The sequence below is a fragment of the Phymastichus coffea genome, unplaced genomic scaffold (assembly GCF_024137745.1).
Source record: "Phymastichus coffea isolate CEN01 unplaced genomic scaffold, Cenicafe_Pcof_1.1 PCOF00300, whole genome shotgun sequence".
Classification (NCBI taxonomy): Eukaryota; Metazoa; Arthropoda; class Insecta; order Hymenoptera; family Eulophidae; genus Phymastichus; species Phymastichus coffea.
In genome coordinates, this window is record NW_026707111.1 from 1 (window position 1) to 23,942 (window position 23,942).

Here is a 23,942-nt window from a genome sequence, read left to right on the forward strand (position 1 = left end):
GCGAAAGATGCACGCTAGGGATATATTTATATGCGCGACCGATCGGTGGCGCATGCGTGCGTGCACACACACGCGAGATTCTCTCTCCGCGAGCAAGGCAAGGAGGCGTACAGCGGCGCGTCGGCTAAGTAAAGCTAAGGCTAAGCTCAGTCGAGCCGCGACACGCGCGCCGTTCTCTTCGCTGCCTCTCCCGTTCGACGCGCGAGCGAGCGTACGCGGCGAGGATCGCGCTGGACCGTCGCCGAGCTTTCGGCCAGGAAGAGGAAGAGGAAGGTGGGGCGCCTCGTCGACCCGGGAGAGGCATGTCGGACTACTTTCGCGAGAAGCCGCGCGAGCGTTTCGGCGACAAGTTGCGCGGCATGTCCGACGACGAGCTGATCGCCAAGATGAAGCAGCAGCTGGCCGACAAGGGCAGGCGCTGGGAGGCCCCGACCACGCGACTCGCCAGGGATCCCTTCGAGCGGCACGCTGCGTTTGCCAAGGTAAGTGGGGCCGATCGGCGATCGCCCCGGCGACGTCGCGCGAAGGTGGACCAAAGTGAGTCACTCGCTCGTGCGTGCACTTGCCGACCGCGTGCACGCGTGCACGTCCTTTCACTATTGCGCTGACTGGCGCGCGTGTGGGGGGCGATTGGCAAACCATACGATGGCGACTCCTACGATCGGCACCCTTCCACCCGTCGTTCGCTCGATCCACCGTTCGAGCTGCCACGCTATTTCTTGCCCGTCCCCCTGGGTATTCGGGATTTAACGCGAACGAAGCGGCCCGGACGGGGAGGGGGCGATTCGCGCTTAAAGGGGGCTCCCCTTCACTCCCTCCCCTTTGTCTAGCCCTCGTCGCCCTCGCACGAGATGTCAGTCGGATTGGAACTTGGCCGCGGTCGATGACTCGCGCGAGTAGCCGATGCGTCGTAAAAACGGCGTCCGCGCTTATTCAGCGACGAGCCCGTGGACGTCGATAATAACGCGCGTTCGAGCGTGATTTACAGGTCTCGAAAGGGAGAAGAAAGAGAGAGAGAGACAGAGAGAGAGAGAGAGAGCGAACCGCCCGGCGCGGCCAGCGGATTCGCAAAAGCGCACGCCGAGCGAAGCTTCTCGAACCTGCAGCTTGCGGTCGCTCTGAAAATAACGCGCGTCGCACTTTGGAGGAACCTGCACTCGAAATAATCCCCGGCCGGCTTTCCTCCCTCCCACTCGCCGAAGCGGAGGGAAGCCGGCGGCCGATGTCGCGGATTAATTAAAAGGCACGGACTCGTCGGCGCGGCGCGATCGCGCGGACGGCAAAACAAAGGCGAGAGCCGCGCCGCGCGCCGAGTCTCCGTTCGTCAAACTCGCCGCGGCGCAGCCGCGCAAACGAAGCGAGAGCATTTGTAACAATGTTACCAATTCCGTTGCGCGCGACGGAATGGTAATTACGACAGGCTATTTTAGAAGTGCGGCGGGCGCGAGCGTTGCACTGGACGCCGAGAGCGAATGGGTCGTCGCACGTGGAGCTTCGTGGGGATCGAAGCCGTGATGAAAACTCGAGCGAGAGAGAGAGAGAGAGAGGCCTCGGTCATCGCGAAAGGAACGCACAGAGAGCGAGAGATAGGCCGACGAAGGTCGCCTAATTGGATCGTCGAGGCGGACAAGAGAAAAAGCGAAGCTCGCGTGGCGCATTTAATGCCGACGTTCGCGTTACGCGTAACGAGCCGACGCTCGACCGCGGCGCGCGGCGACAAAGACAAGCGCAGAAAACACTCGGCGACACACTTGGTCTCGTAATCGCTCGCTTTGTTCACCGGCAATTGCGACCGCGCGCCGCAACACGCAACGCGCTCCGACTGGAACCCTCGTTCTTTTCTCGGTGGCCGTGTGGGAGTTGACGACGACGCTGGTCTCGCGAACGCCGCGACTCACGATCGGCGTCTAATTGCTATGAATTCTCGCGCGGCGAGATGCCTGAGATTAGATAACAGGTGGAATTTGCCTCGGCGAAGGCCGAAATTTGGGAGGCGCGCGAGCAAACAGGCGGCGCTTTGTCCTCGTTATCGTCGGACGCGCGGCGAATCATCGAGAAGCCGCGAGGTGGAAGGAACAGGCGTCGGCGCGCGCGCGATCGGTTGCGCCACTTCGCCACTCCTCGGCGAGAGCGTCACCGAGGGACAACAAAGGGGCGTAGCACTCGCGCGTTTTCGGCGCGTCGGGCCCGTTTATTCCCCGCCGATCGCGCGTCGCGCCGGAGGTCGCTCGGGCGCGCAACGAGAGTTCACGAGCCCACGTCGCGGAGCCGTCGCCACTCCCTGCTCGTGCCCCCGCCCCCTCTCCATCGCGCCGCCAAGTCCCACGTGCGAAAGTGGGCTCGCGCGAGTTGCGTAATCGCGAGCCCGCCACCCATGGCGGGTCCGCGCGAAGCGCACAGCCGATGGCGCCAGGCGTCGCGCGAGAGCGCCTCGGCCTCGACGGCGGTGGAGGTGGCAGAAAAAGAAACGAGAGAGAGAGAGAGAGAGAGAGAGAGAGCCACGCACTCGCGCGAGCTCCTCGCCTTGGCTGCGCTCCTGCTCGATCTATCGATCACGCTGGATCATCGATCGTAAGCGCGCGCGCGTATCGATGATCCGAGCCGAGGGATCGCTCTGCTTCGCGATCTTCGCTCGGCTGCGCGGATCGCTGGCGGCGCTTCGACTCCGCGCCGACAGATGGCGAGACACGCCGTCTCGGAGATCGGCTCTCGCGGCCGGGCCGCGCAGCAGCTCCGAATCGCCGTCGTCTCGCTTCCGCGTACCGCGAAACGGATTCGCGCTACGACGGGACGCGAGAGTCGCAGTGCCGAGATCGAGGTCATTCCTCCTCGCGCGCTTCTCGTAATCACGGGTGCGCGCGCATCGAGGCGTATCCTTGGTCTGCGTCAAGCGCCTGCTGCGTCAAGGCCGGCCGATGCGGCCCGGCTGGAGAAAGGCGAACGCTCAAAAGGCCCGACTCTCGCCGGCGGAGAAGGCGCGACGACCTTCGGACCAAAGGGCTCGCCGGCCGCGGCCGACGGCGGTTGCACGCGGGCTCGTACGCGCGACTACTGGAGCAGTCGTCGCCATTGCGGCTCGAATCGCGACCAAGATCAGTGTCGCGCGACGCCCGACCCGAGAAATCGAGCGCCGTAGCGAGCCGCAGCCCTTGGCGCAACGCTCTCTCGACGCGGGCAGGCAAGGTCGACCGATCCTCGCTCCGTTTCGTGGGCTCGTGATTCGGAGAGTCGGACGAGCGGCTGAATTTTCCAGGCGAGCTCGACAGGGACAAGCGGCGCGGCTCCTTGAAATCCGGCGAAAGTGAGAGGAGAGCCAGTGGCGGAAGGGCGACGTCGACCTTATTGCGCGCCGAGAGAGAAAGAGAAGAAAAAAACCTCGAAGTTTGGCGACGACCCAGAACGTTTCGTCGCTCGAGCCGAGCGTTTATCGATACGGGTGGCCGCTTTCTTGGCGCTACTCGCGCGCTTTACCGAGGAAGTGCATCGCGTCGCGAGAGAAGGCCGGGCAAACTGCGCTCTCGCGCTGGCATTATTTTAAGCTCATCGACGCGTCGCAGGCAGCCTCTGCCAAGCGATAATCTCGAAGGCTACGCGTCGATAATCCGCGAGGATCAAATTCGCACCGACGAAAGTACGAGAGAGCACGTCGAGCGACGCCGGATGATGTATGTACCGTGACCAACGAGAGACATGCGCGAGAGACAATCGCCGCTTCGGCCCCGAAATTCGACGACGCTGAGAAAGTCGCCCAGCGCGGCCGCTTTTGGCATTGACCGATCGCGCCGAAACTCCAAGAGTCCGAGTCGATTTCTGGACGACCTGCCGTGGCTTATTTGGCGGCCACTTTGCACCGACAGCCCGCGCCTTTCGTTAGACGCGAGCGCACGAATCCTTTGTCGCGCGACCTATTTTCGATCCGCTCGAGTCATCGCACGAGATGAGGGCAGCAAGTGTCCGCGAGCGCTTCGGGACAACGGCTCAACATTCGCGCGATCGCGAATAACCGAGCGCAACCTTCCTAAAAAAAAAAAACAAAAAAAAGTCGGTGCACCGCACTGCCGGAGAGTGCAAGGCCGCGGCTCGCGTAACTCTCCGCGTTTCTTTCTCTCTCTTTCTCGCCAAAAGTACGCATCGACTGGAGAAGTTTATTTCGAGAATATGAGGTTTTTTTGAGCGCACTGCGCGATGGTATTTTGAGGACTCGCGTTTTCGGAAAGTTTCCAGGTTGTACGCGGGCGCAGAACACGCGGAGAGACATTCATTGCATTTATTGGATTTCGCCTGCGTCCGATTGCCCCTCGGTTCATTTCATGTACTCGGTTTTGGCAAGGAATGCTACTTTCCTATCTAAACCTTTTAGAACGTAGTCGACTACAATGGGTACATTCGTCAAGCTTTCATGCAGGGAATAATAAAAGTTAAAATACGAAACAGGACGTGCGATTGCCTAAAAATAAACGCGAACTATATTAATTCGCGTAGGCATTTCATGCGTTTACTAGTTTGCTTGGTGCTTTATCCGGCGAACGCAGCGCAAATAAATATCCGTAGCGAGCGAACGCGTCGCCATAAACATCCTCACAAATCGTCTCCAAATATTTATAAGCCGCCGGATAATGTATTGATAGCTGCGGCGCGGTTGTGCAACTCAGCCAAGGACTACGATAAAAATCACCAATGCATCGACCCCCTCCCCCTCCCTAAAGATAGCTCGAACGGTGTATCGCAAGCGAGCGAAACGGAAAAGACGTATAGCGAACCGGGAAGTGACGGTGCTTGCAAGCGAACTCAGCCGTAAAAGGCGCGGATAGGAGACCGCATTATACACACCGTGGGCGCGAGCGACAGGTGAATCACGTGGTCGGGAAAAAAATGTAAAAAGGATGGCCGTTTTCGTTGGATTACGATCTTGTTCGTGCGAGAGTGCTCCGGAAGCTTTTTTGTACGACACGTGCCATATATGTCTTTCGGGGGCCAGCAATGGTGATTTGCGAAACCTTTTGAAGGGACTGTTTGGAGAGCGAACGCAGAAAGAAAAACTAGTTCAACCGGTTCAGCTAAACAAAAGGAAGTTGAAAATAAATTTATCGATATGCACTGATTTTTATTACTCACCTTCGTACAGCGTCGCTCAAAATTGTCGACGCAAGCACACACATACGACGTTTCGTTGAGCTTTTATCTCATGTGGAAGATAAAAAATATTCAAAATTACACTTTGATATATGTTGCGATGCATAAGAGAAATAACATCGTCGCGCCTCTCTTCAAGATCACACATGGTCCCAAAAAACAAGCGACGCTACAGAGGCGTACACGTCGCAAATGTAACAATTGTTTCTTATGTTAAAAAGCCAAAGTTCGATCAAGAGCTTCTACGTGAAACGTTTCCAAAAAACAAAACCGCAACATAAACAAAGACGATCGTCGCACGTGCGAAACCCGGTAGGTCATGACAAAGAGCGTCATCTAGCGCAGAATCTTCCAACTGATCTAGGATCACCTGGCTTCGCGCGAGTATATTACCAGATATTACAATCGTGAACCCCTCGCGGTAGCAGTGATGTAACAAAAGTGTTCTCTCTTGAACCTGCACGATCGCTCGTGGTATTTTAATTGGATTGTACGTTGTTAATTTTGGCTTGCTAGAGTTATTTGAACGCGTACAACTTGGGATTTCGAGTGCGTAGAAACGAATGGATTTTTGATAACATTGATGACTCTGTAAGCCACTCTACGAGCCTTTATTATGGTTGCAGCATAACTTCGTATTTCGTTCGAGAACATGAATGTTAATGATAAATATTTGAACACGTGTACTTCACATTGAGGACGTTGCCCTGGATAGCCTAGCAGCCTAGCACACTATTTTATCGACACAAAGTTAAATTTTCATACGGTAAAAAACATTGTAAAGATGTAAGCTTACTTGAAAATAAACTCAATGTCGCTTACGTTATTAATTAAAAAATGCAAATATATAATATGAGAAGTCATATTATATCAAAGAAATACTTAATTAGAATAAACATTACTTTTAAGCAATTCGTTTATAAATAATATTTCTCACAAACTTTTGAGTATAATACTTTTATACTCAAACTTTGTAATATTATTCCGTTAATGTTTTATCGAGTCTTTCATGTAAGAGCGCATGTAAAATGTAACATTTTCAACTTAAAATTTCCAAGTAATTTGTATTATAACATAAATCGAAAATATTATTGCAAATTGGAAATACTCAACTTTGGTATTCTCAGTTTTTATCAAATCACGTTTTAATTTAATATAACAGGGCAATATGTTTAAAAGAGAACGCAGCGGGTACCAAAGAGCTTTAGATACATTACTGATTGTGAGTAGCTCTCGTCACGAAGCTTCCAGCAAGTTCTCGAACAGTCGCGTGGGTGTACGGCTGCGCGCGCAGCCTTCGCGCAGCTTCTGTGGTGCTTGGTTATTTAAGTTGGCGCGACGGCCTGGTCGTGTTTCAGTATCATCAAGAGAATTCGTGAGCGAGTGCATTGTGACAATTTTACACGGCACGACTTATACATACCTTGAGAGTCCGTACAAGTATTACCGTGAGAAGCAGACTAACAGTATTAATAGTGTTTAGTGTTCGACTTTAAAGAAAACCAGTGATTTTTTTACGTACTAATCTTACCAAGAGGAGTAAAAAGAAGAATAGCTGCGAGAGGATTAGCCGCGATATAATCGGTAATTTCCATTGTGCCGTGTTGTGCAGCAGCAGCAGCTCTCGAATACAAATTATTTGGCAAGGTGCCTTCCGAAAACGCGAAACTGTTTCGACTCTCTCTCTACACACACACACACACACACACACACACACACACACACACACACACACACACACACACACACACACACACACACACACACACTTTGTCTCTATCTGAGGATATCGATCGGCTCGCACTCTAATATATTGTAGTTAGAGGTTAGATTCTTTCGAGACGCTTCTCATAACAAAAGTTTCACGAATTCTCTTTCTGTTTTCACTTAAAAAGAGTTTTCGTCAATCAAAATTACTCTGTGAACATTTGATTACTTTCAATTCTGAATCTAGCTCGAAGTGTCCGTTTGACATTTAAATTTTCAAGGTAACCGATTCTTAAGTAAACAGTTGTTTTTTCGGAAGGCACGTAATACATAATCTAATCGATCATTTCTATCCATAGCAAAGCTTGCGCTTTCTCTCACACGTCTTTTATTGCCCGCAGTTATTATTGTAATCTATCACGCCATTCATACATTTGATATACATTCTTACTTAGTGCATAGATGTATCTACACAGTGCTTGTGTTTTAACTTTTAACCCCGAAAAGTCGAGTACCGTACGTGTAAGTGAGCGCGTGCACGTCCTTGATACCGTCGAGTCTCGCGAGCGCGCGGAAAATAAAATAATCACTTTGGCTCATCACGAAAATAGAACACGTTTGGAGAGAGAGAAGGCGCGAGCGAATCTTTTTCAGCGTCTCTCTGTGTCTGCATGTGCTAACGTTAGACGAACATTTCGTAGGCGGAGAGACAGAGAGTCGGAGAAAAAAAGAATCACGAAACCGAGTAGCGAGAGGAAATCCCATAGGCGGCAAATGGATTCATCGCCGGTGATCATTGACAATGCAAGCAAGTTCGGCCGGGATCTGGACCCGCGCGCACACTTCCCCGTAAGTCTTCCAGCTGCACAACACTCATCCGCATTTTCTTCTTTTCTCCTCTCCGAGGTGTCTCTCTCGCGTATTTTGCGCTCTCTCGCGCTCTCTGTTTACGAAAATCTCGCCAAACTTATTTTCGAAGATTTTTGTTTGTTCACCTCGAAAAGCAATCGAAGCTACCTGCAGTCACCACGTCCATTTTTTTTTCGTGACTCTCTGTTTACCGAGTATTTCGGCCGGGTGACCTAAGTGTCAAGCTTCTTTGTTTTGGCCACGTGCGCGACGCGTGGGCGTCATCCATCCACTTCACAGACGAAAGTTGCGGGTTCTCTATTTTTCGTTCTTAAACCGGCGTCAGATGGAGATACGTTCTTTTACTGTTAACTCGCTGACGTAGCCGAGATTATGTGGGTGAGAGCTCGGCAAATTTAGAGACACGCTATCCTTACTTTCGAAATCACCGATTTGGAGATGTATTGTGGGGAGGGGGGGGGGGGTGAGAGTGAAAGAGCGCGTGTGGTTAAAGTAGAAATCCAATTCGCAACTATCGCTCGCACACAAAAAGCGAGCTTGCACAAAGTCAGCGCGCCTCACATCGATCCCCAAAGCTCGCGCCGCGAAGTGGGTCGAGCGATCATTCAATAGCGCGAGACGCGTTGCATAAAGGCACTGTTCGTGAGTCACGGCGCGCGCGAGGAATGTGTCAAATGCGAAAGATGGTGTCTAAAAAGGCACCGCGGCGCGGCAGCGGTGGCCTGAGTCAGCGTGCGCCTATGCAAAGCGACCGATTGACGGCTGTGTCCCGCCAAATTACGCAACGCCCGCGCGGAGAAAAGCCCGTCAGCGCTATAAATAACGGCCGCGGCGCTGTGCAGCAGCCCGCTGCGAGACCTTGACCCGCTCAAAGGGTTCGCACGGCGGCGCGGTGACATTCACCCACTTTCGCGCCTTTAGTTCCTCCCCGTCTCTCTCTTTCTCTCCCTCTCTCAACTTCGCGATCATTCATATCGATGTTTACGCGAAACAACGCTTCCGTGACGACGTCATTCGCTGCACGGGCGTGGGCGTCGCAGCGCCAGCGACGTCGTCGTCGCTCGTATGTATAGGTGATATGCGAGCATTATATAAGGACTGGCATACGTATATGGCGATGAGCTCAAGCGCTTTGCTTGCTTTGTGCGCGCCATATCTTTCCTCGGTATCTCCTTTTTTTTGTCCTTTATTTATTCGCCATAACACTTCTCTCTCTTTATTTATTCGGTGCTGTTTTCGTCGCGTCGCTAATGCGAGAAGCAGTTAAGCAAAAAGAAAGAAAGAAAAAAAAGGAATTAGACCACGAAGGACGCGTGCGCGCTTTGGAAGCGTATGAATAATTCAGAACCTCGGCGCGAGTTCGATGCCGTCGCGCACGTGACGCAGCGCGAAGTCGACCTCTCGAAGGAAAAACAAAGAAAAACAGCAGGGTTTTCTGGGTGTCCGTGCGCGCGCGCGCGCGCGAGAGAGAGAGAGATAATACGCCTACACGCTAAAGTGCGCGTTCATGTGCTTCTTTTTTTTTCACGACTTGCCCACACAATCATCAGGCTCGCTAACAAAGAAAGTTTGTTCTTTGCTTGCTTCTCCTCTAGTCGATTGGGCGGCCTCGCATTCGACGAACCAACGCTGCCAGATTCATTCCAGCAGCTTAGCGCAGACCAAGTCGCGGCTATAGATAAATCACGAACGCGACGATCGCCGACGATAAAAATTCTGGAAACTCGGCACGTCGAATCAGATGAGAAACGAGCTCTCGAACGCGTCCGGAATAGGCATATAAGCTTTTCGAGCTGACTCACTCGCGGTGCTCTCCCGAGCGAAGGATACCTCGCTTCCACGGCTACGCGCGCCTTTTTTTTCCTTCTCCGAGCAGTCAGTCGCCCAAGAGACACCGTGGCGCGCGATGCACCAGTTGTAATCGTTTTTTTTTGGAAACTCCTCAGGGCTTCCCATTTGACGACGAGGGTATCTTTGGCCACAGAGCCGATATCCGTTCGCGCCTCGACGACTTGGCCGCGAGGCATCCAGAGTTCGCCGACCATCTGCTAGGATCGGCTTGGGACGAGGTGCCCTTCAGCGCTGGATCCCTCAGGAGAGGCAACAGGAGGCCTAGCCAGGAGAGGCCTTCGACCAATAACGTTTTCCACAGTCATCCTGACGAGGTATGGTATCAAAGTAACCTTGCCAGTGTCCCTTAAATATTTTTGATGAACACTTTCGAGAGGCAAATAAGAATCGTTTGTCCCTAGAATATAAGTTGGAAAAATAAAGCTGTAAATACATGTTTGTATAACTTAGAGCATTAATCTTTTGTTGACGATCGTTGTGGATTTCCCCATTTGAATTTGGAAATAACTGCTCGAAAATAATTTTTCCTCGTAGTAGTAATAATAATTTTATTTTTTATTCGTGTACTTGATTATGAGTAATGATTTAAAAATAAATTTTATAAATATCGACAATTAAATTGGTTCACAATCAATCGGATCTTGAAATCTGGAGTTATGGATCATCATTATTTAAAAATCAGATAGGGATAGGGTTATCAATTGTTTCAGCAATATGATGAGTAATTTCGGTTTGAATTCTACAGGACGCACGTTCGCAGGCGAGCGGCGGAAGCGCAGCAAGCGGTGCAAGTGGAGTAAGTTCCCACGGCAGCGAAGCCGATCAGGCTTCAGTAGCAGATACAGACTCACGCCCGTCCGCGCGTAAGATCCCACAGTACAGCTTACGCAACACAGTGGACATTGGCCAGCACCAGCACAACATGGAGGCACCACAGCAACAGCGAAACGTACGTTCAATGTCGGCACCGCCGGAAAATCGTCAGAACGAGCCACGTTTCGTCTCGAGAGTCGAAATTAATCCTCAGCAAGAGGTTCAGCAACAACAGCAGCCCCAAAAAATCCAACAAGAGCCACAAAGAGAGAAAAGTCCGCCCCCACAAGCGCAGCAGCAAGAGCACAAAACTACTAGGCCGCAAAGTAACGTCAGGCAGATTCCAATTTTTGTCGAGGGTAGAGACAAGCCTGTAATCGCCAAAGACGTCGACGAACCAGATTTCACAAGGAGACAATCTCCACCTCAATTCACTCGACCTTCCCAACACTATCAGTCGTTCAACAGGCAACCTGCTGGCTGGACCTCGCATTTCCATGTAAGTTCACGCGCTGCCGCTAAGCAATACTAATTTTATTATTTACTCGCGAAATTGATTCACGATAATATAATCAATGCTAATCTCTTCGATTTACGTTTAGAGAATTCAAGACACTTATTTTTATAATTAATATTAACATTTTAGGAGCCTTTTTTCGAGCCACCACAAAACAGATGGACGAACTCACCGCCGTCGCATCCACAGTTCCGACATTCTCAGCAACAGCAGCAAGAAAAACCTCGGTACACTTATCAGACTGAAACTCAACCTCGAGCGAGGCAACAGTTCCAGCCACAACAGCAGCAACAACAAAAGCCACAACATCCTCAGAATGAGCCTCAACAGGAGCAAGCACCTCCTAAGCCCAAACAGCAGGTGCAGCCTAAAGATCCTTTGGGTAAGTGTAATTACTTCCATTTAAAAAATATTTTAATGTTCCACACTTAGTGTTTCAACAACTAGAGAAATAATAAATATTATTCAATTTTTTTTTCAGAAAAAGTTGCTGCAGTGCAACAAGAGGTTAACGCGCTAGCCGAGCAAGTGAAAGAATACTCGGGCAACTCGCGAACGGACAAGCAATATATGTACCTTGATGAGATGTTGACGCGTGAGTTGATTAAACTTGATGATATCGACACTGAGGGCAAAGAAAATGTACGAACGGCACGAAAGCAAGCCATCAAGAGTATCCAAGAGACAATTAGTTTGCTCGAATCAAAGGCTTCATTATCAGGTCCGCAAACACCGCAGCGCGACGAAAAGCAAAGCACAGAATCTGTGAAGCAAGAGGAACAGATTGTAGAACAATCATCCGAGACAAAAACAGAGACTGTGGCTGTGAAACCTGAGGCTATGGAAACCCAAGAGGTACATTGATTTAACAAACTTTTCAATGCTATAGTAGATTGTTTGTCGGAAATCATCAGCGATGTTGGTTTTCTTCACGCAATCGAATTTAAAATCACAATAATAATGTAAAGTGCTTGTAATGGGAACTTTCAATTATTCAAGGACGCGTCCACCTAATGGTTATTAGTGACCACTGTTAATGCAGAGTACGTTAGCAAAGTTTTTTCTTTATCGTCGATATCTATGTGTAATGTTCTGCATGTGTCATTGTAGCACAATGTAACACTATTAAGCACCGTTCCGATTCTTTTTGGATAAACACGTCTTCTTCATACAGAAATTTGACTTTCCTATTGAATTTTCATTGTATACACATCCATTTTGTATATTCGTTACAATGACTGTTCGATCGAAAAGTTTATTTTAATATAGGAGAAGAGATGCTTTTTCAATAAGATCAGCATTGCTATGTATTTTCATAGATATCACTTGTCTTAAAAAGTATTAAATCACCTGTTTCACTCGGTATTCAATATCTCGTAGTCTCTTTGTCACCCCAACATGAATTCCCATTCGAAAAAATAAACTAAAGTGGCTTTTTAATGATTTTACAGACACCAACTCAGGAAGAGCAGAAAGCTATTCCATTGCCACCACCGTTGTCGTCTACAAAAAACTCATCAAGTACCGAGCCAACTCGATCGTCTACGGAAACCACCGCTGCTGCCGTCGCCGAAGCTGCTTCGACACCAGTTCAACCAGAACAAGCCGTACAAGAGTCTCCAATCAAAAACGAGCCAATGGATGCATCCCCTGCACCGCAAGAACAACAGCTACTCCAAGAGCAACCAATGGAGGTTAGGCAGTCGTCACCTGCCAAAGAACTTCAATTGGGTAAAGAAAACCAACAACAAAGTCAAGCTATGATTACTGAAGAACAGAAGCAAGAAGTCAAAGAAGCGACTGCCTCTCCAGAACAACCAACAACGGAAAAGCCGAAGAAGGAACCTCCACCGGTACCTGCAAAACCAAACAGGTCGCCGAAGAAATCTAAAAAATCTGTTAAACAGCAATCAGAGCAGCAACCTATTTCTGATACTGCGATACCTTTGCCTGCACCTGGCCAATCGATCTAAGCGGCTAGTCTAAAGCTGGTGATACTGCTGTCCAAGGACTGAAAAAATTGTGCGCGATGGGGCCGGCGGATTATGCCATTTCACGAGCGATTTGTCGGGGAACTCGCCGGGTTTCTTTCATTTTTTTACGTAAATCGATGTTGTTTCTATGACGAAAAGCTGTAGAGATTATTTATTTCGGGTCCTCGACGATAGAGGTTGTGTGCTTTTTTTGACGACTGTTGCGAAATGAGTACGTGCGAAGGTTTTACGATCCATCATGATTCTGTACTTTTTAATTTATTTCAATTCAATACTTCCGGGATATAGAGATTTTGCTGCAGCTACCTCGCGAGACTGCATGGAGCAGTGTTTACACAACATTGAGTTAAATTCTTTTGTCATCACGTGACCTTAGGCTATGTGTTCGAGAAATTTCCTAGTTGATAAGCATTACTTTATGAAAAAAGTTAATAACAATTCTTAATAAAAAATACTCGTATTTTAATATTTGTTTTTATTTATTCCATTTTTTGATGAATTCTGTGAAAACTTAAATCCTAATCTGACTTTATTGTTATTTAATTTATGTTGATGCAACATGTACTAAGAAATAATCTACAGACATCTTTTTTCGGCTCCTTTTTGATTCAAGGTTATAAAAATAAAAAAATGATGATTCAAAGGTATTTTAAATATAACAGTGTCGATCTTTTTTTAAGAACTAAAACGAATCATCCAATGTATATAAATAAGATTAAAAATATCGAAATTTTTGGGTGAAATATTATTATGGCTTGAAGAACATTTAAAGTTCATAAATCATTTTGGGTAAATTTGCAATTTGAAGTCTTGAAATCGAAAAGTTGAATCGAAAAATAGGAAGCACTTGAAAAGAAAAGCTGCTATTATTACTCAAATTTCGGCCTCGAGTCGCGAAGTAGTATTCCAAAATAAATGTCATTTTACATAGATGTCTATATGCTAAGCTTTCTCTCCGTACGTAAATACACCTCATATATAATTTTTCAAAAAACCAATTTACTCCATAAACTTTATTTTTCAAAATAATTTATTTCAAAAAAGGTTTGACGTATTTTCAAAATGCGAATAATCTTTAGTTGACAGAAAATTTTGTTAGTCATTTTAAAATACAGCATATTTACATTGCTATATTTTAAATCGGAATGACGGATAGATTTTCAAAGCAATAAAAATTCAGGACAATTTTTTAAATGGTCTTTAATAACAAATATTATGGTCAAGAATAACATTTTTTTGTTTTAATAAGAAATAAAATTAGTACTAGTAAGCTTGATAAAATTTTCCAAGTGTAATTTGTTTATAAGTAGTTGATTAGACACATTATAAATTATACAACGTATAAAGCAAAATGAAAACTATTTTAAGTGCATTCAAATAGCAGCACATGACATTAAAAATTTGTTTGACGTCCACATAATTATACAAAAATATTCAAATATCACAGCTTTACATTTACGGCGCAGTTTAGAGAAATATACAAAGCTTCCGTGTACAAAATTACAAACTTTAACACAGCACAATAATCTCAACCATACATTTAACAAAATTATAGCATCAAAATTATCCGTGAATTTTTCGTCAATAATTTTCCGTGATTTACCGTTTGTCACTTTGTACTATCTACTAATATAATTATTGATAACTTAACAATTCTATTATAAAACAATAATTAAATCAATCATTGGAATGAATTTCGATTGTCTTCAATCAACAATTCGTCGTGATGGCTTATAAGGCACTGTCTTATGGTTTTCAAATTCGTCGTGATTATTTTTAAAACAATGTGGGCAGTACAAATCTCCTGTACAACCTCTACACATTACAAGATTTTTAGTGTTGTCACACATGCAACAAGTGTCCAGATTTTCTTCATACAAACTATTCTGTGATGGAGCCTGAAAATCATAATTATAAAATATCTTACATGAAGAGGTATGAGTGAAAATTTAATTCCAATATTTACATCAAATGGTACTTCTTCAAGTTCATCAATATTTCCCTCATATATAGACTCTAGTGCAGATTCAGCTATAGCTTTTTCAATTATTTTCTTTGTAGATGTAGCTTCATCATATTCCTGATAGCTAGCCATAGGATCATCTTTGTACTTTGAAAATCATAAATATTTTATAAATATTTCATCTTATGAGATTCATATATAATTATAGTTTTATTTTTTCACTTTACCTTTGAAGAATCTACCCCTCTCAAGGCATCCAATCTAGCTTTAATATCATCATCTGTTTTTTCACTTGCTTTTGAAATTTCTAATCTATCAAGATATTCACTGATCAAATCATTAGTTTTTTGTTCTGGTGTTCTTGTATCTACTTTATTTAGCTATAAATATAAACAAAATCATTTGATAAAAGAAACCCTACAATTATTGAGCATGAAAAATTAACATAAAAAATGCTTACATTTACTGGTTGTGGAAGAATGTCAGGATCTACATCTTTCAGTAAAGCGAGTCTACGTCTAATATCATCTTCTGTTGGACGAGGTACTCGCTTGTCTTCATTTTTTAATTTTTTCAATCTATTGACTATTTCTTGATCAACTGGATCTAAAACTACTTGTAATTTATCAAGTTTACTTCCTTTATACATTGTTATTGGTGGCCTTGAAGGGTTTTCCAATGAATCCAATCTTCAATAAAGTTAATTAGCAAAATTATTAATAGAATAATAAATAATAAAATGTCCATCTAGTATTCTTGATGACAATTAAATAAGTACCTTTTAGTTATGTCAATGGGAACAAGAGGTTGAGCAAGTCCATCAGGAATAGAAAAGTCATCTGTTGGAGTAATAGGAGATTCTTTTTTTTGCAATTTATTAAAGCATCGTCCACAAATTTTCTTTTCTCCAACATCAGAAAGATTACATTTATACTTCAAGCATTTACTGCAGTAAGAAAAGCCACAGCTGGGACAACCATTCTTAACAAAGAATAAAATATCAATAGGATTAGTCATATGTGCACATTTGATGTTAATTGCAATAATGAAATAATATAAAAATTGTTATCAAGCAGAGCAAAAAAATATCATTTATTTAATTCTTATAATTATTTAGATGTGTTATTCATATAGATGTTCAAGATAATAATGAATTATCGTAAAACGAAAATTGACATTAATTTTTAACAAAAATGAAATGATCGTTTGGTCGAAATGAATTTTTACCTCTTTCGTGAAAAACGAAAATTTAGCTTGACAAGTATTGCAAGACATTTCGAGTTTGAGAATGGGTTATAAAATCATCAAATTACTTCGAGATTAGTTGCAATAATTTATGAAATGATAAATTACACGAAATGAAGTGTAACAAACAGGTACAGTAAGAACTAAGAATTGTTCACTTGTAATTTTCCGAGGTTAGCTAAACTTACTGCTAGTGTAAATGATTTTCGAACGGAGCCGCTGCTGTCGCCTTTTTTAAATATTAAAACGAGAAATTCTTTTTAGCTTATATAGCTGTACATACATACGTTAATTTTTGGTGAAATATTCTTCAAGCGTTAAGTTTGCGTTTTACCTTTACCTAGAAAATTATAAAATGATTTATTTAACGAGAAAGAATTTAAAAAGCTACTAGTGGTGAGTTAATTTATAAACGTTATGATTCCTTGAATGGTATAAATAAGTTATGTTTTTTCTAAAAGCTTTAATATGTGATTTTATAGATAACTTAATATTTATGGAGTCTTTAATACTTTTCGATACATTACTTACAATAAAACTCCGATGGCTCATGGTAAAAGTTTTCCAATTAGTGAAAATTGCTTCCATGCATCTCTTGAGTGTAAACATATCATTTTTTTATTGTGACTTAATGCTTTTGATAATTACTTTTATAAGTACGACAATTTGTTTAAAGTTGCAATATTATACATAAAAGAATTCGGCAATCTAGCACAAATAACTAATAAGTAGAGCAATTTAATCTATATTTTCAAAACTCTACGAAAAATCAATTGTCGGTTTAGCATCGTACAATAATTGCATCTACCAATATTCTAGAACCAGATTTTACATCAAAAGCTTTAGATGCTTTGATCGTGAGCATACCTAAATCATTTCAACTAACAATTTTCAGTTTGCCTCTGTGGAAATTTGATTATTACACTCTACGCAAAGTTATTCAGGTAAGAATTGCGACATGATCATTCAATAATTAGTAGTTCGACGGTAAACAAATGTATAAAAATTTACAGTTGTCGAAGTAGGAGAATGTTAAAATTTTTAAGGATTGTAAGGAAAGATAATAATTGAGATGGCTTATGAAATTGTTATTGAAAAAGCTACTTTGGAGCATATTCCTGCGAGTGCTGCATTAACCGGTAGGATATATTCTGCTCCAAAATCATTCAAAGTCTGTGTAAAGAATCAATCAATTTGATTCTTTAATTACATCAATTTTTGAAAACTTTTATTTTTACACGGTAAAGTATCAGATAAGTTCATTAATATCGACACATTTACTTATGACGGCAAAGGATTATTTTCGCAAACCTTTCAAATTATTCGCAAATTATTCAATACCTTCAGATAATTAATATGCAAACTGTATCCTTGAAAATAGTCATGTTAGAAGTTCTTTCCAACTATGGGCATTCTTTTATCGAAGAATCGTAGAGACGATGCGTCATCAGCGGCAGTAAGACGTTATGGCGGTGATCACCTCCAAGACCTTCCAGATAGTTTACCGAGATGTAGATGATAACTATTGATATGTGTCGCGGACTTCCAGTGTGCTGTTGAACTTTAAAAGAAGATCTTTCTCGTCTAATTAAATTCTCATACTATAAATATACTCATTAAATTCTCTACTGTATCCGAATCACCCTTAAGATAGATTCGTCCGAGCAATTCCTTATGATTAATCGGATTTTCCAACCCCGCTTACCAACGATTCATTATTGGATCGGCACTCTCATTCAACCGACAGCTTCAGCAAGGTCGGGCTCAGTTGGTCAGCATCGGCGATGGTCTTCCCGTGCAGTGTTTTTACGCTAATCTCCGACAAGCTTACCGACTCCAGAAATTTCGAGGAAATTTTTGGGTAAGTGTGCGGAGCCAATGCCCCACCTGCAGACTTGCTGTTTCTCTGGTTTGCAAGCGCGAGATGTCGATCGGGAAAACACTTCGCTTTTAGCTTCGATTTCAAGCAGATGTATCCTTTGAATTAAATATATTAATTTTTAAGATCTTGAATTGGAAATTTTTTCCGATTGAAAATTAAAGAAAAGAAATCAACCATTAAAACATTCAAATTTATTCCAATTTACAATTATTTAATCGGCAATCGTTAATAGAAGTTACAATTAGATGCGAGAATGTTTTTATAATGGTGTCCTATCGTATCGGTAATAGGTAATAATCAATGCTTCTAGTATCGCTATATAGAGGGCAGGTACGTGAAGTAAACCGAAATGTCAAAACCCAACCTTACCTGAAGCAGTTCACGCAGACGCCAAGGCGCCTATATTATCAAAAGAAAAACTATAGGTGGTGGGGCCCTTCTTCTCTATTCCTGTGTGCGAGTTTGATTATACCAGCGTCACCGCAGCCGTTTGACTGCTACTTCTGAAAATAATACTCGTCCTGAGAATTCGGATAGCTTAGGATCGAGAAATTATGGATCATAGTCTCGTGGAAAAGTTTATCGAAGTTACTGGTAAGTTTGGCTAACAATTGTTCCATTGATTCTGTCATTGAGCGATGATTTGCATAAATGTTTAAGGTTACGTGAACTGTTTGTTTCTTGAGTTTCTGCTGAAATTCGAAGTTTCCCTTGAATCTAAAATGTTTTTTCATACTCATTCCGGTCGTTTTACATTTACTGAACTTATTAATTAGTTCTGGCTATTAAATTTGATAACATGTCCAACAAAATTGTTTATTATAATAATCAATGACATGTTTATAAAAGGTGAAGAAGAAGCAACAGCTGCTCAATACTTATCACTTGCTGATGGCAACTTAGAACAAGCAATAAGTCTTCTGTTTGAGTCTGGTGGCTCTGCACCTTCAGCTAGTGCACAAATTCCTGTTGTCAATGTTGATGAGTCTGAAGTTAGGGCTCCTATTCTCCCAACTCAAGAGGTTCTTGTACCACCAGATGTTACATGTTCTTTTCCCAGGGCTTCTAACAGTATATTTGACAGATTCAGAGATTTTGCAGTTGAAACAAGTAAGTTTCACAGATATTTTTTTGAGTTACTTAAATGAAGTTTTCTTGGATATGTATTTTATAGGAAGACAAGAGGAAGAAATGATGCATAGGGCTTCCGGTGTCAGAAGATCTTCAAGAAGTAGCAGACAGAAGCGTTTGGAAGATTTGTTTAGGCCACCTTGTGATATATTATTTGTAGGTACCTTTGCGGAAGCTAGAGATTATGCCAAGAGCATCAACAGATGGCTACTAGTTAATGTACAAAATCAGCAAGAGTTTGCTTGCCAAGTACTCAATAGAGATGTCTGGCCTAATGAACAAATTAGAGAAATTGTCAAAGATCACTTTGTCTTGTGGCAAGTGAGTAACTTCATTCTTCCTATTGTAATTTGTAGTTTGCTTATTGAAAATTGAATGAAATAATTTTTTTAATAGGTTTTATCAAATTCATCTGATGGTAAACGATACATAGACTTTTACAATGTCACGGACTACCCTTACTTAGCAATAATAGATCCAAGAACAGGCGAATGTATGAGATCGTACAATCATATATCTGTAGACAGTTTGATTTCTGGATTAAATGACATGCTCAGTACACATGCATCACCTGATAATGTAGAATCAGTACCAGTCAAACAAACGTCTACAAATATGCAAAGTAGCATGATGTCTAATTCAACTGTTGTAACGGTAGGAAAATTCTTTTATAAGCATTTATAGTTTCTAATCCTATACAAATGTTATGGTATTTCAGAATATTCCATCTAATTCAAAAAGATCTCACGAGCATGATAAAAAAGCTGGATGTAGTTCAAATTCAGGTATAGGATTATTATTAGTTTTTTTCATTACTTACAATATTTTCAATTTTATGTTTTTTGTAGATAACAAAGATCCCAAACCAAGTACAAGTGTCAATTTAATAAATAGCACATGTAGTTTTGTTAGCAAAAGATCTAGAATAGATGAAATGGGTTCGAAAGAGCAACAAATGCAAAAAGAAATGGAAGAGGAAGAACCTGTAGATCCTAATGTTCCAACAATTAAAGTATGTCTTCGTCTACCAAATGGCAATAAACAAACAATATCTATCTCAGAAAATGATACGGTCAAGGTAATTAAGAGTTATGTAATTATATTAATAAAAATTAATTTAAATAACAATAATTTCTATGTTTCAGGGTTTTATAAAGAAAATGGAAAAGATAGGCTACCAATCATCAGAATATACATACCTCATACCATTTCCAAAAACAAACATAGGCGAACTTTCAATGAGTCTTCGATTATCAGATACTATCTTGTATCCTTCCAACACAGTATTCATAACGAAAATTTAGTCTATCCAATCGAAATATGTTTCCAATTGTGTTAAAAATTTTAGTGTATAATGTAATTTGTTGATTTGAATTCTCAGACTTAAGAAAGTGAAAAAAAGAAATAAATTCAAGTTTAGTCATTTCTAGTAACTATTTTTTACATTAATTTTTCGTAACTGAAATCTTAAATTACGATTTTTTTAGATTTCTATTTTTTATGTCAATTTTGTTGTTATAACATTTGTATTAAAAAATGCTATAAACTTTTCTAAGATTTTCAATTGTACATAAAGTTAATGAAATTTTTTTATTTACATACTCATCCTAACACTGCCAATCATAAACTTAAATCGTCTCTTTATTTCATCACTGTATTTACTGTAAATAATTTATTGTAATAAAATAATGTATTACAGAAAAGTATTGTATTATTTTCTTTTGTACTAACAATAAATGAAATCGTCCAAATAAGGAGGAAAAATTCAAAATAAATTATTTCGTTAAAAACCCCTAGAAAATGTCCGAAAATCACAATATCAACTGATTTTTTTCCTGCTTTATTAATTGTCGACGAGAATGAAAGCTTAGGGTGAATATTTAAATTTTTTAAATTTTTTCATAATAAATTTCAAAATAGTAGGGCCCTAAGACAGCCCAAACAAATCAGCGCACGAAATTACCACTATAATATAAGGCATATAGAGTGAATGAAAACCAATAAAGAATGAAAAAATACGAATTAAAAAAACAATTTTAATCAACTATTGATATAGCTCAAATTAAATAATGTTCAGAAAGTAAAGTCGTTTATAAAACTAATTTTTATTCAACATCAAGTGCTTCTCATATAGAAATATAAAACAAGTTCAAACATTTACGTATAAATAATTTGTTAGAAATGTGATAATTACTTAACTACAGAATTTGATAATTATCATATATAAAATTCTTATTTAATACAATAGCTATGTGTATAAATATAACAGAACAAACATTTTCGAAACTTAATACAAGAACGAAAATAAAAATATTAATTAACTTAAAACATGATGATGATGGAAAGCTTATTTGGTGATACAATTAAGTGTTGACAATTTGGAGTGTCAAAACTGAGTTCAGTTTTTGTAATGTCTTTGGTTTTGCAAAACTTGTTAATTGAAGAGATCCGTTGTAGAATATATGTAGCATTCCTTGAATTTAAGTACTTCATTCCATGAGAGATTTGTTACTGATCAACTTTTTGTAAAAACGAAGTTTGCGCTTTCAAAGCTAAACCACTTAAGTCATCTATAGGTCCACAGTAACCAAAACAGATAAAAAAATTAAAATTAAATTTATAAAAGAATTAATGCGGTTTTATGTAAAGACTAATAATTAACATATTTTATTGCTCTTATTTAACAATACTTTGATTATATTTCATAAGCTTTCTTGAGAATATTATAGAGTTTACAATAAAATTTGAAGACTTAATAGCACTAACAGAAATAGATTTTAGTATTTTAGATACCCCGTACACAAAGTGCGTCTTTCCCACACGCTCGGCAGAAAACGTGCGTTGAAAATCGCACATTCCACACGTCGTATAAAAAAATACGGTACGACACATGTTCGGGAAAGAGTTTTTGGTCTCGTGTACCTTTCCACCCTCGCTTTGCTCGGGCGTAAACGCCACACGAGACAAGAATCTACTTTCCCGCACTTGTATCGTAATGTACTATTACATAAGTTTCACATATTATTTTTTGTCAATACTATATTGACTACATATACAAAGTGAAAAAATAAAAATAAATACAAGAATTGAGTAAAGTTTATAAATAGACATAAACACATTACATTCAATATGATACAAAAGATTAAAGCTTTTTAAGCAAACAATATATCCTACAACCTGAGTTTATCATGAATATCTCAGAAAAATATTGACTTTAAATACAAAAGCCATAATTGTTTTTCAAAGATGATGATGTATACATATAATACAAAAATAAATATTCCTCATAGACATATGTAAAAGTACTTGCAATAGCGAATAGGTGTTGCAAACTCTTCAAAGTATTAATTTTGAAAATCAATTTGATATACAGTATATTATTACAGTATATTATTAAAAATATTTTTTACTGAACTATATCTATACTTGCAAAGTTAAAAATTATTGATAGTTAAGCTTTCGACATTCCAAAGTAAATGAATATTTCAATATTATACATTATTGTAGAAGCAGATTCTTAAAGAAGTTTTGTTCAATCGAATAAATCTGGTTCCATACCAAGTTGGTTCAAGAATATCCCCATTGGAGATCGCTTTAGGCCAATTCCTTCAATTTTGTTAACGACTTTATTTTTCAGATTTCTCTGCCTCAACGAGGCATGTACAAATATAACTATAAATATAAAAACATATTATTATACTCTACAGAAGCAGTACTCAAACCATGTGTAATATTTAATATAATATTTAACTTACCAGAAAATGGTAATAGAATACCAAGTAAAAATACAAGGAGAGAACCCAAAGTATAAGTGAGAATACAACCAGCCATTAACATCAGCAAAATTCCAGCACCAGGATATTTTTTTTTAAAATTATGTACTGCTCTTCCTTCTGTTGAAATATAGGCAAAGGCCAATATGGTGAGGCCACTCACTACCATTCCAACCAGCATTTTCATAGGATGAATCAAACTAGACAAAGAATTTTTATAAGTTAGATGTGACTTAGTCAATATCACCATAGGCTTGGAATTAAAATAGATCACTCAAACAACAATTGTTCTTTCGTATAATTTTTACTAACATCTCTTTTATTAACACTCTCTCTTTTTCATTTCAAAGTGATATGTTAACTCAAAAGAAAGTATCTTAAAAAGCAATTTATCATAATCAAATCTGTCTCATTCAGAAGTTAATTTCTTACTCATGTTTCATATAGAATTTGCATGTATACATAATTAAATTTTAATCAAACTCACCCGACAAGAATAAAAATGACAGCACTGGTGAAAAAGTAGTTGGTCTGGTAATAGAGCAAATTGTTAACGACACGATTGCCCCATTTATCGAGATCTTTTACATTTGGAATCTGAAATCTGGCAGACTCGAGGATGAAATCATTGATACTTCGTAGAGGAGGTAACTCTAGGTCGGTATCGCCGACGTCCCTGGTACTTCTATATCCCATTATGCGTTCGTCTATTTCGAGCTGTGACACTCGACTGCGAAACTCGAAACTTACCGAACAGAAACCTAACCTGTGCTCGATTAGTATATAAAACAGTACCAATCGAGTAATTTACTGACGTATATTACATGATCCGAATTATCTGTTTTTATTTTAGAAGTATGTTTACAAACGTATAGCGACTATGCCTTATCACATACTTTTTAGCGCACAACTACACCTCATCCACGTACAACGTGATTAGAGTTCCCAATGGAATTTTAAAGTTTGATACATAATACTAACAGCCGAATGATACACGCACGTATACACCCCCTCTTTCTCTAACCCCCTCTACTGCATAACAAATAAATGGTGGATACGCACA

The 23,942-nt window shown here is 41.2% G+C and overlaps 4 protein-coding genes across 8 annotated transcripts; 2 read left to right on the plus strand and 2 right to left on the minus strand.

The window, feature by feature from the left end:
* The first annotated feature begins 163 nt into the window (after positions 1-163).
* On the plus strand, positions 164-13,344 carry LOC131674774 (BAG domain-containing protein Samui-like). Of its 4 annotated transcripts, none has more exons than XM_058953598.1 (7): positions 372-482; positions 7,542-7,689; positions 9,657-9,875; positions 10,307-10,873; positions 11,021-11,273; positions 11,373-11,746; positions 12,343-13,344. In XM_058953598.1, exons 2-7 carry the CDS (start codon positions 7,615-7,617, stop codon positions 12,862-12,864), a joined length of 2,010 nt encoding a protein of 669 aa, XP_058809581.1. In that variant the 5' UTR covers positions 372-482; positions 7,542-7,614; the 3' UTR covers positions 12,865-13,344. The 4 variants fall into 4 exon arrangements, with proteins under 4 accessions (XP_058809579.1, XP_058809581.1, XP_058809580.1 ...); XM_058953597.1 differs by lacking the exon at positions 372-482 and adding an exon at positions 6,409-6,717; XM_058953599.1 differs by lacking the exon at positions 372-482 and adding an exon at positions 6,980-7,121.
* Positions 13,345-14,089: 745 nt separating this feature from the next.
* LOC131674778 (abscission/NoCut checkpoint regulator-like) lies at positions 14,090-16,258 on the minus strand. 2 transcript variants are annotated; one of them, XM_058953604.1, is made up of 6 exons: positions 16,076-16,258; positions 15,627-15,829; positions 15,309-15,537; positions 15,091-15,228; positions 14,852-14,995; positions 14,090-14,783 (listed from the first exon to the last, which is right to left on the minus strand). In XM_058953604.1, the coding sequence occupies exons 1-6, from the start codon at positions 16,121-16,123 to the stop codon at positions 14,592-14,594; spliced, it is 954 nt and encodes a 317-aa protein (XP_058809587.1). In that variant the 5' UTR covers positions 16,124-16,258; the 3' UTR covers positions 14,090-14,591. The 2 variants fall into 2 exon arrangements, with proteins under 2 accessions (XP_058809587.1, XP_058809586.1); XM_058953603.1 differs by having other exon boundaries at positions 15,076-15,228.
* A 2,119-nt stretch (positions 16,259-18,377) lies between these two features.
* On the plus strand, positions 18,378-20,755 carry LOC131674777 (UBX domain-containing protein 7-like). Its single transcript, XM_058953602.1, has 7 exons — positions 18,378-18,569; positions 18,825-19,085; positions 19,150-19,427; positions 19,503-19,760; positions 19,825-19,891; positions 19,955-20,184; positions 20,252-20,755. Exons 1-7 carry the CDS (start codon positions 18,530-18,532, stop codon positions 20,408-20,410), a joined length of 1,293 nt encoding a protein of 430 aa, XP_058809585.1. The 5' UTR covers positions 18,378-18,529; the 3' UTR covers positions 20,411-20,755.
* Positions 20,756-21,203: 448 nt separating this feature from the next.
* LOC131674776 (PRA1 family protein 3-like) lies at positions 21,204-23,787 on the minus strand. The gene is made up of 4 exons (XM_058953601.1): positions 23,367-23,787; positions 22,862-23,079; positions 22,665-22,778; positions 21,204-21,676 (listed from the first exon to the last, which is right to left on the minus strand). Exons 1-4 carry the CDS (start codon positions 23,573-23,575, stop codon positions 21,615-21,617), a joined length of 603 nt encoding a protein of 200 aa, XP_058809584.1. The 5' UTR covers positions 23,576-23,787; the 3' UTR covers positions 21,204-21,614.
* Positions 23,788-23,942: the final 155 nt, after the last annotated feature.